Source organism: Miniopterus schreibersii (assembly GCF_964146895.1).
Source record: "Miniopterus schreibersii genome assembly, chromosome: 6".
Taxonomy (NCBI): domain Eukaryota; kingdom Metazoa; phylum Chordata; class Mammalia; order Chiroptera; family Miniopteridae; genus Miniopterus; species Miniopterus schreibersii.
This window is the reverse complement of record NC_138107.1, coordinates 55,272,105-55,288,458: the sequence shown is the minus strand read 5'-3', so window position 1 is coordinate 55,288,458 and position 16,354 is coordinate 55,272,105. Positions and strand designations below refer to the sequence as shown.

General features: G+C 40.4%; 2 protein-coding genes across 6 annotated transcripts in view; one reads left to right on the top strand and one right to left on the bottom strand.

Annotated features, from left to right (window-relative positions):
• PPIL6 (peptidylprolyl isomerase like 6) overlaps positions 1 to 10,232 on the top strand; it is a 24,161-nt gene extending 13,929 nt beyond the window's left edge. For 4 of the 5 annotated variants that reach the window (XM_081140863.1, XM_081140864.1, XM_081140861.1 and 1 more), the window contains 3 exons: positions 1,049 to 1,105; positions 5,432 to 5,567; positions 7,986 to 10,232. In XM_081140863.1, the coding sequence (XP_080996989.1) occupies positions 1,049 to 1,105; positions 5,432 to 5,567; positions 7,986 to 8,097 (305 nt within the window). In that variant the 3' untranslated portion in view covers positions 8,098 to 10,232. Of the gene's footprint in view, positions 1 to 1,048; positions 1,106 to 5,431; positions 5,579 to 7,985 lie in introns of all 5 variants that reach the window. The other variant, XM_081140862.1, reaches the window with a different exon arrangement.
• On the bottom strand, positions 10,217 to 16,354 carry LOC308558875 (multiple myeloma tumor-associated protein 2 homolog). The gene is made up of 3 exons (XM_081140865.1): positions 16,264 to 16,354; positions 15,919 to 16,019; positions 10,217 to 11,524 (listed from the first exon to the last, which is right to left on the bottom strand). The coding sequence occupies exon 3, from the start codon at positions 11,224 to 11,226 to the stop codon at positions 10,516 to 10,518; it is 711 nt and encodes a 236-aa protein (XP_080996991.1). The 5' UTR covers positions 11,227 to 11,524; positions 15,919 to 16,019; positions 16,264 to 16,354; the 3' UTR covers positions 10,217 to 10,515.

Below are 16,354 nucleotides of genomic sequence, written 5' to 3'. Positions count from 1 at the left end.
CATTCCCGGATTCAGCCTTCAGCCATTGCAGCATGCTTCTGAGAGCGGCTGAAGGCTCTGGGTGAATCAAGGGGAGAGTATCAGGCAGAAAGGGGTTGGAGACTTGAGGTTTATCAATTAACTTCTGAACCACCTCTGTGAATAGTACAACTTAAATGCTACATGCCCTATCCTGTAAAAATCCCACATGCTTGCTGTTGCATCTGATATCTTTAATATAGATAAATTGCTCAAACTGAGTTAAAATGGCACAGTCCTTTATCAGCTATTCATTGCACACTATTTAAGGAGGGTGGACTAGAGAGCTGAGGAAATAGAGAGCTATTGGGGAGGCTGGAGGCACAGACGACAGACCTCAGAGACCTCTAGTTTCACTAGAATTAGCTTTGCTTCCCCTTTAGCTGTGGATAGATTAAAAATAACTTGTACATGGAGGAATTTTATAGTAGGAACATTGTCTAAGCCAAAATATTTATATAATTCAAAATAGGTAATATAAATACCTTTAAAAAACTCATTATATTACAAAGGAACTTGATTTCCAAAATACTGGATATCATTATAGGATTCTAAGGAATGAAAGTTATCACTATAGGGTTCTAAGGAATGAAAATTTGAACATTAGTTCTTCTTAAAGCATCTATTTTTATTCTTGCTCTAAAAAGATCTGTTTTCATTTTATCTGCTCAGTTTAATCTTTCCATTTTTCTGAAAAGCAAGATGGACTATTGGATAACTTGTGAAATAAGCAGAATTTATATGAACACATTTTAAAAAGTCATTATCAAAATTATAATTTAATACTTCATTTCAAAGTTTTACATTATAATTTAACCTACCTCCAAGAATTATTGGGAAAAAATAGGGTCTTAAATGTAAAAGTGCTTATAAAATGCAAGTGAAAACATTATAGTAATATTTTCATGGTATAGAACTTACTGTAGTCATTGGTAATAAGGGGAATGATAATTTTAAGCATTTTTCCCCTGCCAATATTGTACTTTCCTTTTTAGTCTCAGAATTCTGTTTGTTTATTGTTATTTTGCAGATATAACGGCTGGAAAAGGAGATGGTGGAGAGTCGATTTATGGACCAACATTTGAAGGTATGTGTTTTTAAATGTTATCAGTCATATTAGTTGATCATTCAAATTCAAATTTAACGGGACAGGGCAATTCACTATAAGGTAGTGTTTGGGGTAATATACTAAAAGTAGACATACTAAAAGTGGGAGTTAGAAGTGGCACCCCAGTCTAGTCCAGAACAGTTTTGTACACACATTTTTTTTCATTGTCTTAAATATATCTTTAGGAATTTGTCCTAAAGGAATTGATATTTTTAAAGCTTGTAATTTGCCACTTTCAGAATTGGCACCTTGATTGTCCTTCAGTTTAGGCTGTCTGCGATCCTGGGAAGATGGTAGTGGGGGTGGCATAGTTTTTTAATTTTTAAAATCCCAACATAAAAACAGATGAAAGAATTAGATAGAAAAACTGAAAACCCATAGATAACATTTACAACAAAACTAGGTGATAAGCTAAGTTACATAAATTCCAAAGTAGAAACAGGTGAGGACAGACTGCCAACAGCCATGGTCTGCCAACAGCCTTGAAATCTGTGTGGGAGAACACAAGGCATCTGAGGGACCCGAGAACAACAGAACCCCCAAACAGCCAATAGCTGATGCATGCATGGGGCCCGTAGGAAGGTTCAAAGTGACTTGAGCAGTCTGACCTCTGTGACTCTCAAAACTGATCTGAAATGGCTCTCTTCTAGGATAGGCTCACATTTGGGAGGTACTGCTAGGAACTGAATCAGAATTATGCAGGATATGGAGACCCATGAATCAAGAGGTCACCAGTTAATTCCGGTCCCCGTACATGCCCAGGTTTCTGGCTCATTCCCCAGTAGGGGGCGTGCAGGAGGCAGCCAGTTGATGTTTTTCTCTCACTGATGTTTCTATCTCTCTATCCCTTTCCCTCTAAAATCAATAAACTCATATTTTTAAAAATCAATGGAAAAAATACCCATCTAGCTAGGCATCACACTTCATTTACCTTTCTATAACAAGAAATAATTAGTGAATAGCTGTTATTAAAATATTCATGGTAAAATTAGAGTAGTAGTTTTTAAAAACTGATATTGCAGGACTGAGGTCAGATTGTCTACTAGACATAAGAGTCCTTAGAAAAATTTTTGGACATGTCCCAAACTGTCTGATTATACTTTTACCAGAGAGAATGCAGTGCAGTTTCCCACACTTAAAGTAGTTGCTTCCAATAAGTATCAGAATGACCTTTATTTTTCTGAATTATGATGTTTCTCTTGGAAATTGAAATAATCTTTACATTTCAAACCCCCACGTTCCTTCCGGCCTGCTCCCCATTGATCCTTTCACACCATTTCTCCCACTTTGTCCTAGTCTTTATGGATCACACAATTCAGCCCTCACATTCTCTCCCTTCTGATCTCTGTATCAGAATGAGCTTTAAATAAATTCAGAAACTGATTTTTTCACATAAATTCTGGTTTTTATTTCAAACAAGCAGTTCTATTTCACTCTTAATGTTGTACGTTACAAGTGATGTCAATTTTAATCACAGAGCAGGAAGACTACTGCTGCTCTGTATCTTCCTATAAGTGACAGAGGCAAGCAGGAACTCCGGAGTCACTGACCATGTAATGAGAGGGTTCTGAGTTTCTACCATAACCTTTAAATTTCCTTAACTTTCTTTACTCTTTATTGAATGCCCATGCCTGTTACATGACCTAAAAATAAAATTTACTAAATATTCTGATTTAACCAGCATTCACAAATGTTATTTTCCTAATTTTGCCCAGCAATTAAAAACAGGTATTTCTTTTGTTCCTCCTACTTCAAAACTTTTTTTTTGTAGATTGTTTACATTTTTCCTTTCCATTCAGGGCTGCTGATAAAATTAAAATAATCCATAATAATTAGTTAACTGTCCCACTCAGACATGGTGGGAGAAAAGGAAAAATGGTTGTTGATTTAAGGGTGTTTTTTTCCTGTCCTCAAGAAAATTATGTGAGCAGATTAAATTTACATTTTTTATATAAGTCATAAGTGTTAAACTCAGTACTTACCACAACATTTGGAATGCAGTAGGCATTCAATAAATATTTGGTGAATTAATAAATGTTGAATAAAACGTAGATTTTCATTACCCATTTTAACATTGTTACTTGTGGAAAAATATTTCTCTATTAGTGTAAATATACTATTAGGATAGCCATTTTTAAGTAAAGCTCCTTTAAAGAAAAAATTCTGTTTTGAACTCTATTATGCCATTGGCTCCCATCTTTAGGTGGGTAACAAGCTTTGGCACAGAAGCAGGTGCCAACAGCCCGGTCCTAACTGCAGCTCCTGTCAAGTTTATATGAAGAGGGTCACCACAGCTTGTAATTCTGGGCAAAGGCCAGAATTGTGGAGAGAACAGGAAGGGAGAAGATGGCTCTCCACTCCTCCCCAAATAAATGGGATGCTTTCCAGGAGCAGATCGAATTGCACCCAAGGGCTTTACCTGTTTGTGACACAGCCAGTCACGGAGCGGTTTCCCTCTGCCCTGTCATCACTGAGGGTCTGGAAGCAGCACAGCCTCAGGTCCTTAAGATTCACATCAGTATTCTTACAGAATCAACAACATACTTATTTCTTTTTCACACATTTTTTTCAGGTCAATACATTTAAAATTTGTAATTCAGGAACTACCTACACATTTTAAAAACATTTTTTCTTTCTACCCCTTTATAGCAGTGGTTTTCAAATTGCCCTGTGAGGAGTTCCATGAGATGGTGAAGAGGTATTCAGAGGGCTCTAGCCCATTTTATCTGTTTTATACATGGGCTCTCACACAGGTAGCATTTTTAAAATAGGTATTAGGATTAACTGCTTTAAAAGCTCTCCCATAACAACAAATTTTTGGTAAAAGTGTTACAACTCTATAAATTGTCTTTTCTATTACTTAGAGAATTTAAGAAAAATTAATCATAATATCTAAGAGCAATGACAAAAACCATTTTGTGAAAACCGAATCTTAGGGCAGATTTCTATCCCAAGCAATTTTCTGTGAAATTAATGGATATTTCTCTATTCCACTGAAATGAATATGGCGCATCTATGTAATTATATAGACTCATTGTATAAAAATGCTTTATTTGCATTTCATAAGATTTCAGAGGTATTTATTCAGGTTGCAATTTAACAAGCTTAAAGTAACCATCACAGATATGGCTTAACTGCTTAGTTGGCTTAGCTTTGAAACTTAAAATAAGAATGGTCAGAAATTGCAATTTAAGAAAATCTTATTGACAGTTAATATTCATATCTTTCAATTATTCCCAGAACCTTATAAAGTTATTGAATGAAAACTTTTACTGGCTTTCTCTCTTCCACCACTTCCTTCTGTGTTTCTGAGTTTGGATGCAAATCTTATTTCATGCTGGAAATGGTACTTCCTGGAAATGGTAGAATAACTACGATACAATTCTTTTTGCTTGTTAATCTTACACTTAAAAAAAACCACTTTCCACAAAATCTTGGTCAATCCATAAAAGTTTGAGATTAAAATTTATTTAAAGACTACTACAAATAAGCATAAATTAATTTCCTTTCATCATCAACATTTAAGGCCACATATAAGCCAGGTAATGTAATAGGAGGCCCTGGGGGTAAAGCTATAATGAGACAGAGTCGCTGCTTTCACATACTAGAGAGGAAACAATCATGTAAACAATTACATAGAGTGCTATAAAGACCCAGTAGAGGTCTGTATAGGATGCTGTGAGGGGAAGAGTCATGTCCCAGAAAGCCTTCTCAAAGGCATTTTTAATTATCACATTGGTTGGCAGTTTGAATGAAGTACTACTGACAAAACAGCACAAGAAAATTTGCTGACCTTTAATCCTAAGCAAAATATGTGCTTCCCTTTACATTATTTATTTTCTTAGTATACTTGTTTTAGGCTATGGTAATGATAAACTAAAGGTAAATGTTCAAATAGTTCTAGTAAGACTTTCTAGCTTATCTTTTTTTTAAAAAAAGCTTTTATTGATTTCAGAGAGAGGAAGAGAGAGGGAGGGAGAGAGGGAGAAACATCAATGATCAGAGTCACTGATCGGCTGCCTTCTGCACACCCCCTACCAGGGATTGAGCCCGCAACCAGGTATGTGTCCTGACCCGGAATCGAACCTGGATCTCCTGGATCATAGGTTGATGCTCAACTGCTGAGCCACGCCAGCCGGGCTACAGCTTATCTTTTTTAACAGCCTAGCTGAGTGAGAGTAATATGAGACAAATAGAATATTTGCAATTTGGAATGTATTGATAAGTACAATTGAGCTTTACGTGTTACAATCCACCTAGATAACAGAAATATTTTAATGACCTACTGTTCATTGTCTTTTCTAGATGAAAATTTTTCAATTCCTCATAATAAAAGGGGAGTTCTTGGAATGGCCAACAAAGGCCGTCACAGTAATGGTTCACAGTTCTACATCACGCTACAATCGGCTCCCTATCTAGATAAAAAATTTGTGGCTTTTGGGTATGTGTATTGTAAGTTTGTGTCTATTATATTCATATATGTAATAATGTGGTTAAAAATTTGGATTAACTATTATATGAAGTCTATTGGTAACTAAGATAGAATATAAAAAAGTAATACAAATACAAACATGTTTAGAAATAAATATTTTGTAAGAAACTTGCTATCTATAAAAAACATAGAAACCATTTAGGAGGCACAGCTGTTATAATGATCTGCCCATCCATCCATCCATCCATCCATCCATCCATCCATCCATCCATCCATTATGTTCAGCCTCAAGGATATTATCAATTCTTAATTATTGTGAATAATACCATATAGTATTAATAATGTAGAGATAGATGTAGAAGTGAGGTGAAACCATTTAAGTAATTGTCCATGAACACTGTGAAGAGAGTAACTTTTTTCACTTAACAATTTAAAATATGGAAATAGCTCAGGTAATTATTATTAGAATATTATTAGCAAGATGGTTATAGGCCTGTGGACCTAAAATGCATGATGAATATACTTTTCATCACTCCAGTGTTTCATATTGCTACTTGATTATTAAGGTGAATATACACTGAAGCTTAAGCTTACTTTGTCTTCCCTGAAATGATGTGAAATGTTAGAATGTTTTAGAGTAAGTATTAGATTATTCCAGCCGTTCCATAGGGATAATTATTAACTCTTCACCCCATGGAGAAATTTCTTGCCAGTGTTAAATTTAACCACAATTTTACATGTGGCCATTGAGCACTTGAAATGTGACTAATGCAACTGAGAAACTAAATTTTATTTAATTTTAATTAAATTTGCATAGCCACACGTGCCTATTTTGGGTAGTGAAGGCCTAGAGGAACTCCTAGGATTTGGGAACTTGTTGAATGGTTGGTGCCACTCTCCAAGATAGAGAATACAAGGAGAAGGCTATGGGAGAGAAGGTCATGAATCCAGGATGGGCAAGTTAGGATTTGGATTAAGATACAATAGGCAGGTGGCAACTTCAGAATCCCAGGAGTCGGTATTCAAGCTGGGCAAGGGCTGGAGGTGTAGATTTGGAAGCTGTCAACATGGCAACTGAGCTACAGTCAGACCAGAATACTGTCACTCCCAGAACAACCTCTGAGCCTTTGCTTATTTGTTCAGTCTGCCAAAATTTCATTCAAGGCTTAGGTCAGAAACCTCCCTGATTACCAAAATGAAATTGGTTATTTGTCCTCTTTGGCACTGTGAACAACGTGAAGTAGGGACTGGGTCTCACTCATCTTGTGACCTAACACCTGTTACAGTAGTGGAGAGGTGCACACAGTAGTTGCTTCTTCAGTATTTGTGAAACCAGTTTGGAAAATAGGCTTCACATCCTCTTTGAACAGAGGTGAATCTGTCCCTTTTCCCCTGCTCTTCATCCTCAGAATGTACCTTGTGTCCTGCTCTGTCATGGTTTCTGACTGGTTTGGCAAAAATAGAGCCCAGAGGCAAGGATGACTAGAGCATGATCAGTGTTAGCCTGACCACGTCCCTATAGAGGTTCATGAAATGGAAATTGCACCTTCCCCTTAGCTGTGCCTCAGCCCAAGCATTGGTAGAGGGCACTGGTCTTATATTTTGGGCTGTGTCTCTTTTGAGAGAACCATCAGATTAGCTCCACTCAGAGTTCTATCTCATGGCCAGTGAAGGTCTACAGAGTCCCAAACTAGCATGGCTTTGAGCTGTCTTTTATTCATGTATTCAGTGGATGTTGATTAGGTGTCTGCTATGTGCTAGGTATTGTGCTGGGAATTGAGCACTACGCAAAGGCATCATCTCTGCCTCATGAGAGAATCAGGAATGAATCAAAGAAGTATACAAATAAATGTCAGTTTTAACCCTGATAATTCCTATAAAGAGTTCTGGGAAACTTCCCCAAGGAAATGATGACTAATCTAAGATCTGAAGGAAGGCCAGGAAGTGACCAGGCAGAGGGCTTGGGAGTGGGGCAAGAGCAAAGGAGACAGCAGTGGCAGGAAGGGCTCAAGGTGCTACTGAGGTACTAAAAGCCAGTCTGGCTGGAGCAGAGAGGGCAAGGGGAGCATGCTGCAAGACAGCCCTAGAGAAGTGTGGGGAGGCTGGCCATGGTAGAAATTTCAGGTTTTATTATAAGGATAATGGGAAATTATTGAAGCACTTTAAGCAGGGAGGTGAGATCAGATTTGCATTTTTAAAACATCACCCTGATGGTAGTAAGAATAACAGATTGGAAGGGTCCCAGATAGATGTGGGGCAACCATGGCAACCTGGACGTATTTAGAGCTATTTAAGATATTTATGACTGATGTTAATTTAATTTGTAGGTAACATCCTTAGCTAAGCAGATAGGACTCAATTTAGGAATGTAAGCTAAATGTGAAAATGTACGACTGACTAAATTTTCCACTTTTTCTCCTATATTAGGCAGTTGATTGAAGGAACAGAAGTTCTTCAACAACTAGAATTGGTTCCAACAGAGAATGAAAGACCAAAACAACACTGTACAATTATTGACAGTGGAAATTTTTATGCTTGATTTTCAAATCAATATTTTCCAACAGTATATTATGTATCTGATCAGTTGTTTCTAGATTTAATTAAACCATACTTGATAAAATTTAATTTGAAAGCTGTGGCAGACACTGTAGGTTAGTTTACACAACACCCAGTATCTCCCCATTTTCCTTTCTTGCCTCTGCCATAGACTACTATCGAAGCACAAAACTCAACTTCCCAGCCTCATTTACTTCCAGGAGTGGCCATGGGATACAATTCTGACCAGTGAGACAAGAGTAAAATGCCAGTGGTGCTGCCCCTTCCCCTTCATACCGTCTTGAATGCAGAGAGGCTGCAGCCATGAGAGAAAGGCCAAGAGAAATGCAGAGATGGCAGTCCCAACTCTTGACCTGTGGAACCAATACCCACAGCTACCTATCTCTGGACTTCTTCCTATATGAGAAAGATAGAGCCTTGTTTATGTTACTGTTGGTTGAGTATTTTGTTACTTGTAGCCAAAACCATTCTTAATTTACAGCATTACCTAATGAATGGCTTTTGAATCCTGAAAATTTTTTTTAAATGTTTTTATTGATTTTAGAGAGAGGAAGGGAGAGGGAGAGAAACATTGATGAGCGAGAACCATTGATCAGCTGCCTCCTGCACATCCCCTACTGGTGATCAAGCCCACAACCCAGGCATGTGCCCTGATCTGGAATTAAACCAGCAACCTCTCAGTACATGGGACAACACTCAACCAAGTCACTCCAGCCAGGGCAAATCCTAAAACATTTGTAATTATGTTGTAACTATATTATCTGCCATGAGAAACTTAGCAAATAACTAAGAGAGACAACAGAAAAAAATAATTGTTGTATTTCATTATTTATACATAGCATTCAGAAAAGGCCATCTTTGGATGTTTTTATAAATGAACAGCATGTTTGTTGGAGCCATACCAACCAAGGGCTTGGGTTGCAGTCCCTGTGGTGGTTAACTCGAGAGATGTTATTGGTGATCCAGCTTTATTAGTAGCTCCTTAATCTGAAAATTTCAAACCCGTGTCACCTGGGGAATTTCTTTTTTAAAATGTCTTTATTGATTTCAGAGAGAGGAACGGAGGGAGGGAGATAGAAACATCAGTGATGAGAGTCATTGATTGGCTGCCTCCTATAGGCCCCCCGCTGGGGATCGAGCCCACAACTGGGGTATATGCCCTGACCCCGAATTGAACCACGATCTCCTGGATCATAGGTTGATGCTCAACTGCTGAGCCACGCCAGCCAGGCTTCTGGGGAACTTTTTCAGCAAGACTGTTGGATCCTGTCCTTGACCTACTCAAGTCTCTAAGATGTGTGAGACAGGGATTCTGTGCATTCATTTAGCTCTCTCCCCAGAGGTTCTTATTTAGCATGCTGGGCACTAGTCATTTGGGAATCACTGCAAGACATAATTGTTTCAAGCCCCTTTTTATAGTCTGTGCCATGCTGGACTCTGAGTGGTGACCCTGCTCAGCTGCTACTGCCACAGTGCTCCTTCTCTGCCCACAGCCATTGTGCTTTTCTTGCCCTTAGCAGGTTTGTTTTCAAACATGATCTCTCTTTGAGTCAGTCTTATAGACTTGGGGTTTGCCAAAGGTAAGCATTTGCTTTTTTTTTTTTTTAATTATAGATTCACAGGAAGTTGCAAAAATAGTACAGAGCAGTCCTGTGTACCAGTGACCCTTTCCCCAATGTGCGTATCTCAGACAGCTACAGTATAGCACCAAAGTAGGCAATTGACATTGGTACATGTACTGTCATTTTATCATGTGTAGAAATTCATGTGACTGACACCACAATCAAGACACAGAACTTTTCCAGGGCCACAGACACAGACATCCCCGGGCTACCCCTTTATAGTTACACCTACTCCCCTGCCCCCCCACCATTGCTAACTCCTGAAAACTGGCACATACTTTATAAAACATTCTCTCTCTGTAAAAGTTCAGGCAAGAACTTCACTGCACCTCTATTTCCTCATCTCAAGACAGTATACCTACCACATACAGTTGTGAGGGTTCACGGAATCAATAATTTATATACAAGACTTAGAATAGGGCCTCTTATACTGTAAGTGCTCAATAAATGTATGCTCAATAAATTACCAGTGTAAACCTTCGGGGTGTTGCCCAGGAACTTGTATTTTTTATTTTCAGTTTAAAATAAGTTTAAGTACAAAGGGTGAGTCAACACAAAGAAAAAAGGAGCGGTGCTTGGAGCCTGAGGCAGGTGGACCTCCCTCCCCCCGTAGGCCTGCGGCCATCTGGGGCTGACGCCTCACCTGGCCCCCCGTCTGCTTACAGGGGCCCGACACGGCCCCACAAACCTGCCCTCCAGTTCCCCGGGCCTGGCAGGGCACATGCTCAAAGCCTTCACTGCGCCGGCTCCCGGGAGGGCCGGTCCTGGTGGGCGGGGCCTCAGTCACTGTCCCGCCCCCTCCTCCTCCGGGGCGAGCCCGAGTCGCGCCTGCGGTGGCGGGCCCTGGCCGGAGCCGGGGACGGCGAGGCTGCCCCGGCCCGGTGCTCCTTCTCTCTCTTCTTCTCTTTCTTGTGCTTCTTCTTCTTCTTCTTCTCTTTCTTGCTCTTCTTGTGCCCCGGGGGGCCCTGCTCCGCCTTCTCCTCCGGCCTCGGCTTCTTCCGCGCGGGGGAGGCGGCGGCCCGACTGCCCTGGGCGCCGTGGTGCGTGAACACAGGCAGCCCCAGCTTGGCCGCCTCCTTGTCTTCCCGGGACAGGGCCACTCGGCCCGCGGAGCCGCTGGAGCTCCCCAGGCCCAGGAGCCGGTCCACTCCCTTCTCCTCGGGGTCACCTCCTTCGCGCTTGCAGATCTCCACGAAGTCCTCCTTGCTCAGGCCGGTGGGCTGCTTCCTGACGTTCTTGTAGCCCAGCGCGGCCATGAGCGCCTCCTGCTCCGCCTGCTTCACGGCCGCCAGCTCCTGCTCGCGGCTCAGGCCCGCGCCCTCCGCCCGGCCCTTGGCGTACCAGGTGAGGTCGCGCCCCTTCTGCCAGCGGCCCACCGGGGCCATCAGCGAGTTGCCCAAGTAGTTCTCCCTCTGCTTGTCGGTCTTCACGTCCTCCCAGCTGAACTGGTCCTGCCCCCCACGCACGCCGCCTCGGCTCGAGCCGAACATGCTGCTGGACGCCCGCTGGCTCCGGCGGGAACTTGGGTCTTTAAAGGCTCCTCAATGTCTCTGCTTAACAGCCAAATTTGGGGATCACTGAGGAGGAGCTACCTCCTGTTCCTCTATTCTTAAAGAGTTTCGGCCAAGCTGAGAACTCGGGCTGTTTGTTTGAAGCCTCCAGATGCTCTCTCTGGGTCTTTGGCTGCGTTCCTGCGGTCACACTGCGAACATCTGAAAGGGGCTCATCACCGGGACTCTCACCAGCTACTGAAGCACGCGATTAAAGAAACTGATGCTTCTAGAGATCCTGGTTAAAACAAAAGCATTGATCACGTGATAACAAGCAGCAGAGCAATTCTTACTGGCAATGAACCCATATATTAAGACTATTTTATGTGAAAGAATTGGGTTATCTGCATGGGTGTAATCAACTGATTCCAGCTCCCTTTATTTTTCAGTTTAGGGAGCACTGTAAACGCTGCAAACTTTCCAAAGAATGGCACATTCACAGTCCCTTTGTTCCCTCTCACTTTTCACTTTCAGGCTGTATAGAAGCTTCACTGATCTGTATATGCAGTGGTCCTTGTTACCCCCACTTAAAGGTACACACTAATACTTCTGTATCAGAATATAAAATGTATTAGAATGATTTGTATGTTTAAACATGTTTGGAAAAACTGTTACAAAGGACTCACAATTAACTCCAAATATAAGACTTTGATTTAATTAAACAGAAGGAATTCTAGATTTTTCCAAGTCTACGAATATGAGAGTAAAGGCATTCTGATGATTTATACAAAATGTTAGTTATATGACCTTGCCCTAATGGGTGATATGGCAGAATCAAGTGCATAGGCTGTGTCTTACAATAAGCCACATTAATAAGAGGAATGTGTTATCTGGACATTTTTCTTATTTTGGGAGATTTGAGGTAAACATTTAAAATTCTATCTAAAGAATGTATTTGCCCCAACTGCAAACAGTACCAGTTATTTGTTAATTAATGAATAGTCTGGAAACCTCAGGATCCCATACTCTGAGTTTTTACTCTTTATACATATTTTAAATTAGGAGTGTTTGTTTTAGTCCCAGCTATCTAGCAATGTGACGGTCAAATCACTTAACCTTTACTTTCCTCATTTGTAAAAAGAACAGAAATAAAGGTGTTGACTTCCTTCTGGTTCTAATCACTTTAGTGATTCTCTGAGTAAATTTATAAGATCAATAACAATACTATTATTTGCTTTGGGGCCTTAATTTCATTAGTAAAATGGGGGTGTACATCTATCTCATATTGGTCTGAGGACTGAGATAATGTGAAGATACTTCTCATGATGCTTGACACATAGCAGATACTGAATAAAAATTAGTTTCTCTTCTGGAATATCAACCCAGAAAAAACAGTCAAGCTGCCACGGACAGAGAATATCATCATTTCAAGAAACATCAAGTCCCTGTTATGTTCAGTATTACTCATTCTCACTAATATCATATTAATTTTCAATTGACTGAATTCATCCTCAAAATTAAAATTCTCTAGTACAACTTTGATGCTCTCTCCTGTATGGAAACTCATCTTTTAAACTAGTACTATATTGATTATACTATTCACTACCCTTCCCCAAATGGAATCACAAATTAAAACTGGTAAATCTGGTCAGTCCATATCTGAAATAAATTTTATGTAACATACAAAATATTTGTAACAAACTCAATAGTAACATATGCAATATAGATTACAAGGTTTGGTATTTGACAGGGGGCTTTGAAAATGTGATAAATCATAGGATCTTTTTCTTCAGTGTGTACCAGAAATGCTTGAGCCTCTCAAAACACAGATTCCTGGGTCTCATCCCAGTTTCTGATTCAGTGGGTCTGGACTGGGCAGAAAAATATGCATTTTTAACATGTTCCAGGTGTTGCTGATGCTGCTGGTCTGGAGACCACACGTTAACCACTGGGATGTATTAAAGATATAGCTATATGAGAGACTGTGGCATGCTGGTATGTGAAAGAAAGATGAAAGTTGTAAAACTGAAGTGTGACAAGAGAAAAGAAAGAGGAAAGATGATGAGACAAGAAAGTTTGATTTTATCAAAGCAGCAGGGAGATATGCAAACTTTGATCAGTTATAGAAGGGAGACTGGAGGCCTGGAGCAGGGTCCTCGTGCTCCTGGCTAGGTGGGAGGCAAGCCCTCCAGCTGCTCAAGAGGCAGCATGGCAGTCTAGGGTCTTGGAGGAGGGACTGGGATACTTGGGCTCCACAGGGCAGTGCTCTTTACTAGTCATTACAGAATCACTTGAATATTTTAATAACCAAAATGCCCATCCGGGTGTGTTCTGGCTGAAAATCAGCTCAACAAGACAGGATTCAGAGCACAATGGATGCCTGGGCACAGGAGAAGTAGTAGCTAATGTGGGTTATCAGGAAGCTGCCTGGGGTGTAGTTTAGCTTGAACCTGGGGGTTGTTCCTAAGAAACGAAGTTAGAAAAAGGCTTTCTTCTGTTTCCTAAAGGACTAAAAGATATCATGGAAAAAGTTCTAGCAGACCCAGGGTTTGAAGTGGAATAGAAATAAAAATAAATGCATCTCAGGTGCCAGCCTAGAGAGAACCTAGGCTGGGCTCTGTGACTCCTGCACATCCAGGAGTCTTGTGCTGCTCATACCCTGACTTTACATTTCTAAAACAAACAAAAAAACAAAGAATCAAAACCTTTACATCTTGCTTTATGTAATTTTGTAGACTATTCACTATTAAGAAATGTAGCTAAATTTAGGAGGCAGAATTATAATAGTTCTCCAGAGGTGATAGTGTAAAGCAGTCTTAAACTTTCATAGGCGTAAACATGTACATATGGTTCTCGTTAAAAGGCAGATTTTGCCTCAGGAGGCCTGACGTGAGGCCTGAGATTTTGCATTTCTAAGAAATTTGTAGGTGGTATGAATGATATTCATGAACCACATTTTGAGAAGCTAGAGTAAAGCAATGACTTTCAACCTAAGCTGCAGATTAGAAACACCTGGGGAGCTTTTAAAACTCTTGATGCCCAGGCATTATTCCAAACTAATTAAATCAGTACCCAGACATCAGTATTTTTCAAAATTTCCCACATGGTTCCTATGTTCAGCCAAGGATGAGAACTGCCCTAAAGTGTAATGCTTCCCTCTGAAACCCTGGAACAGTTATCAAAGAAGTATACAGTCAAAGTCAAGGGTCTCCTAATGAGAGATCTCTAATATAATACCAATCCTAATCATGGTGTTAATACTAATAATCTGAATACACAGTTTTAGCTCACTACTAATCTTTGACATTACAATCTTTCTCTAATTTGGATGAAATATTTAAATATTACACAAGGTTTAACACATGTTGTTAAAACTATTACAGATACCAGTCCTTGCTGTGGAATGGTGAAAATGACTTTGGAAGTCTTCCTTGATCTAGCTGAACAGATGCCATGTAAAATAAAATAAGCTGGTGCTTTTCTAGTCTTAAAACAAGGCAGTGAAATGTCTTGTTATAAGAACTTACAAAAATCTGAGGACTAGAGTTGAACACCTAGATGACAAATTGTAAAACAATGGCCTCCACAGTGGGGTGTGTTCATTCTAGGGCATAAACAAGATAATCCACTGGGGTATGGGAAGAAAATAGAAATTTTATTATATTTTTAACCTTAAAAAATATAAAAGTTGACTAGTGCCTTCATTTGGTCTCGGTGTCAGTCATGTGCTAAATAAATACTATGTGAGAGGTATCCTGAGAGAAGAGCAGACGGTTCACTGAAGGCTGATGATGGGACCTCACTTACTTTACTTGGCTGCACTCTCATACTTCTGGTCATAGGCTGGATCAGTTGAAAAATCATCAGTTTCTTCTTTACATCTGAGTAAATCTCCAACAAGTGTAGTCAATGTAAGGTATGTCCATAATTATCAGACTACAGAAGGACCCCCAAAGATTAGAATCTAGGGAGTTATAAAAGCTTTCGAATTTAGGCCACAAAAGGTAAAGTGCTGACAAGAGAAAAATGATGTCCTAAATTAAATTACAGCAGGCCCTAGGGTGGAAGAGACATGGGAAATGAACCAGTTAACAGCCAGAATGCCAAAACCCATAAAGGACTGCTCACATTCCTGAATGCTGAAACTTTGTATCAATTTCCAGTTGGCATCCTGCTTACACAGGAACTTTCAAATACTTCTTCCTTATGGGTATTCACTTGTCCCAGAATTTTCTCACTTCACCTTTTCCTGCCCCCTTATCTATAGCCAATGTAAATTCTTTAAAATCAACTTTTATCTTTCTGCTCCAAACTCCTTCTATAAAAGAGCCCCACAAACCCCAAGACGGTGGACATGTTTGTCTTCTCCATCAAGTCCTGCTGCTGATGGTTCAAACTGCATGACCCAGGACAACAAATCCGTAGATGTGCATAATTAAGGTTACATGATAAATACAAATAGCTGAGAACAGAGGGCATTAAATACTTAGCTTTTATAATCCAATTTTTACCCTTTGATGTAAGCATGGCTGCAGTTGTGAATGTTTCTGTGAGATTGGGCATCAGATGGCGCTCGCCCTTACTAAAAGCCCGAGCAGTGACAGAAAATTAACAGGCATTTCGAAATCTAGCCCTGCCGCCGAGCAATCTGTGTGCTTTGGTCAAGTCACTTTTATGAATCTGCTTACTCACCAGTAAAGTGCGGGTAGGAGCCCATCAGATGATTTCCAACTCGGATCGTCTTCGATTTTCTGACTATATCGGTCGCATTGACTGGCTGCTGCTACCGCTGGCTGAAATAGCAAGAAATTCGGAAAAGTCAGGCTGGGAAAGTGTGAAAGGCAGGTGTGCGGCTCTGGCTGGAAGGCTTAAGGCCGTTTACGGTGTTTCAGCGGCTCACACTACGTGGGCAGAGGAGCAGAAACCCCTTAACCACGTGGTCTCCATTTCCCTGGGGAGTCCCAACACGGGGTGACTTCCAGAAAAGTCGAATTCCAAGGTAAAAAGCACGGGTCCTATTAAGTATATATGCAAGACCTTGGGAACCCGGAAGCACAGCACAAATTTAATTCTTGCCCAGGCTTCGCAGCAACGAATCAACTTCCGCCCGGGGGGAGGGGGGACTCAG

Excerpts from the sequence above, each read along its gene's own strand:
- LOC308558875 (XM_081140865.1), bottom strand. The coding sequence starts at position 11,226 with ATGTTCGGCTCGAGCCGAGGCGGCGTGCGTGGGGGGCAGGACCAGTTC.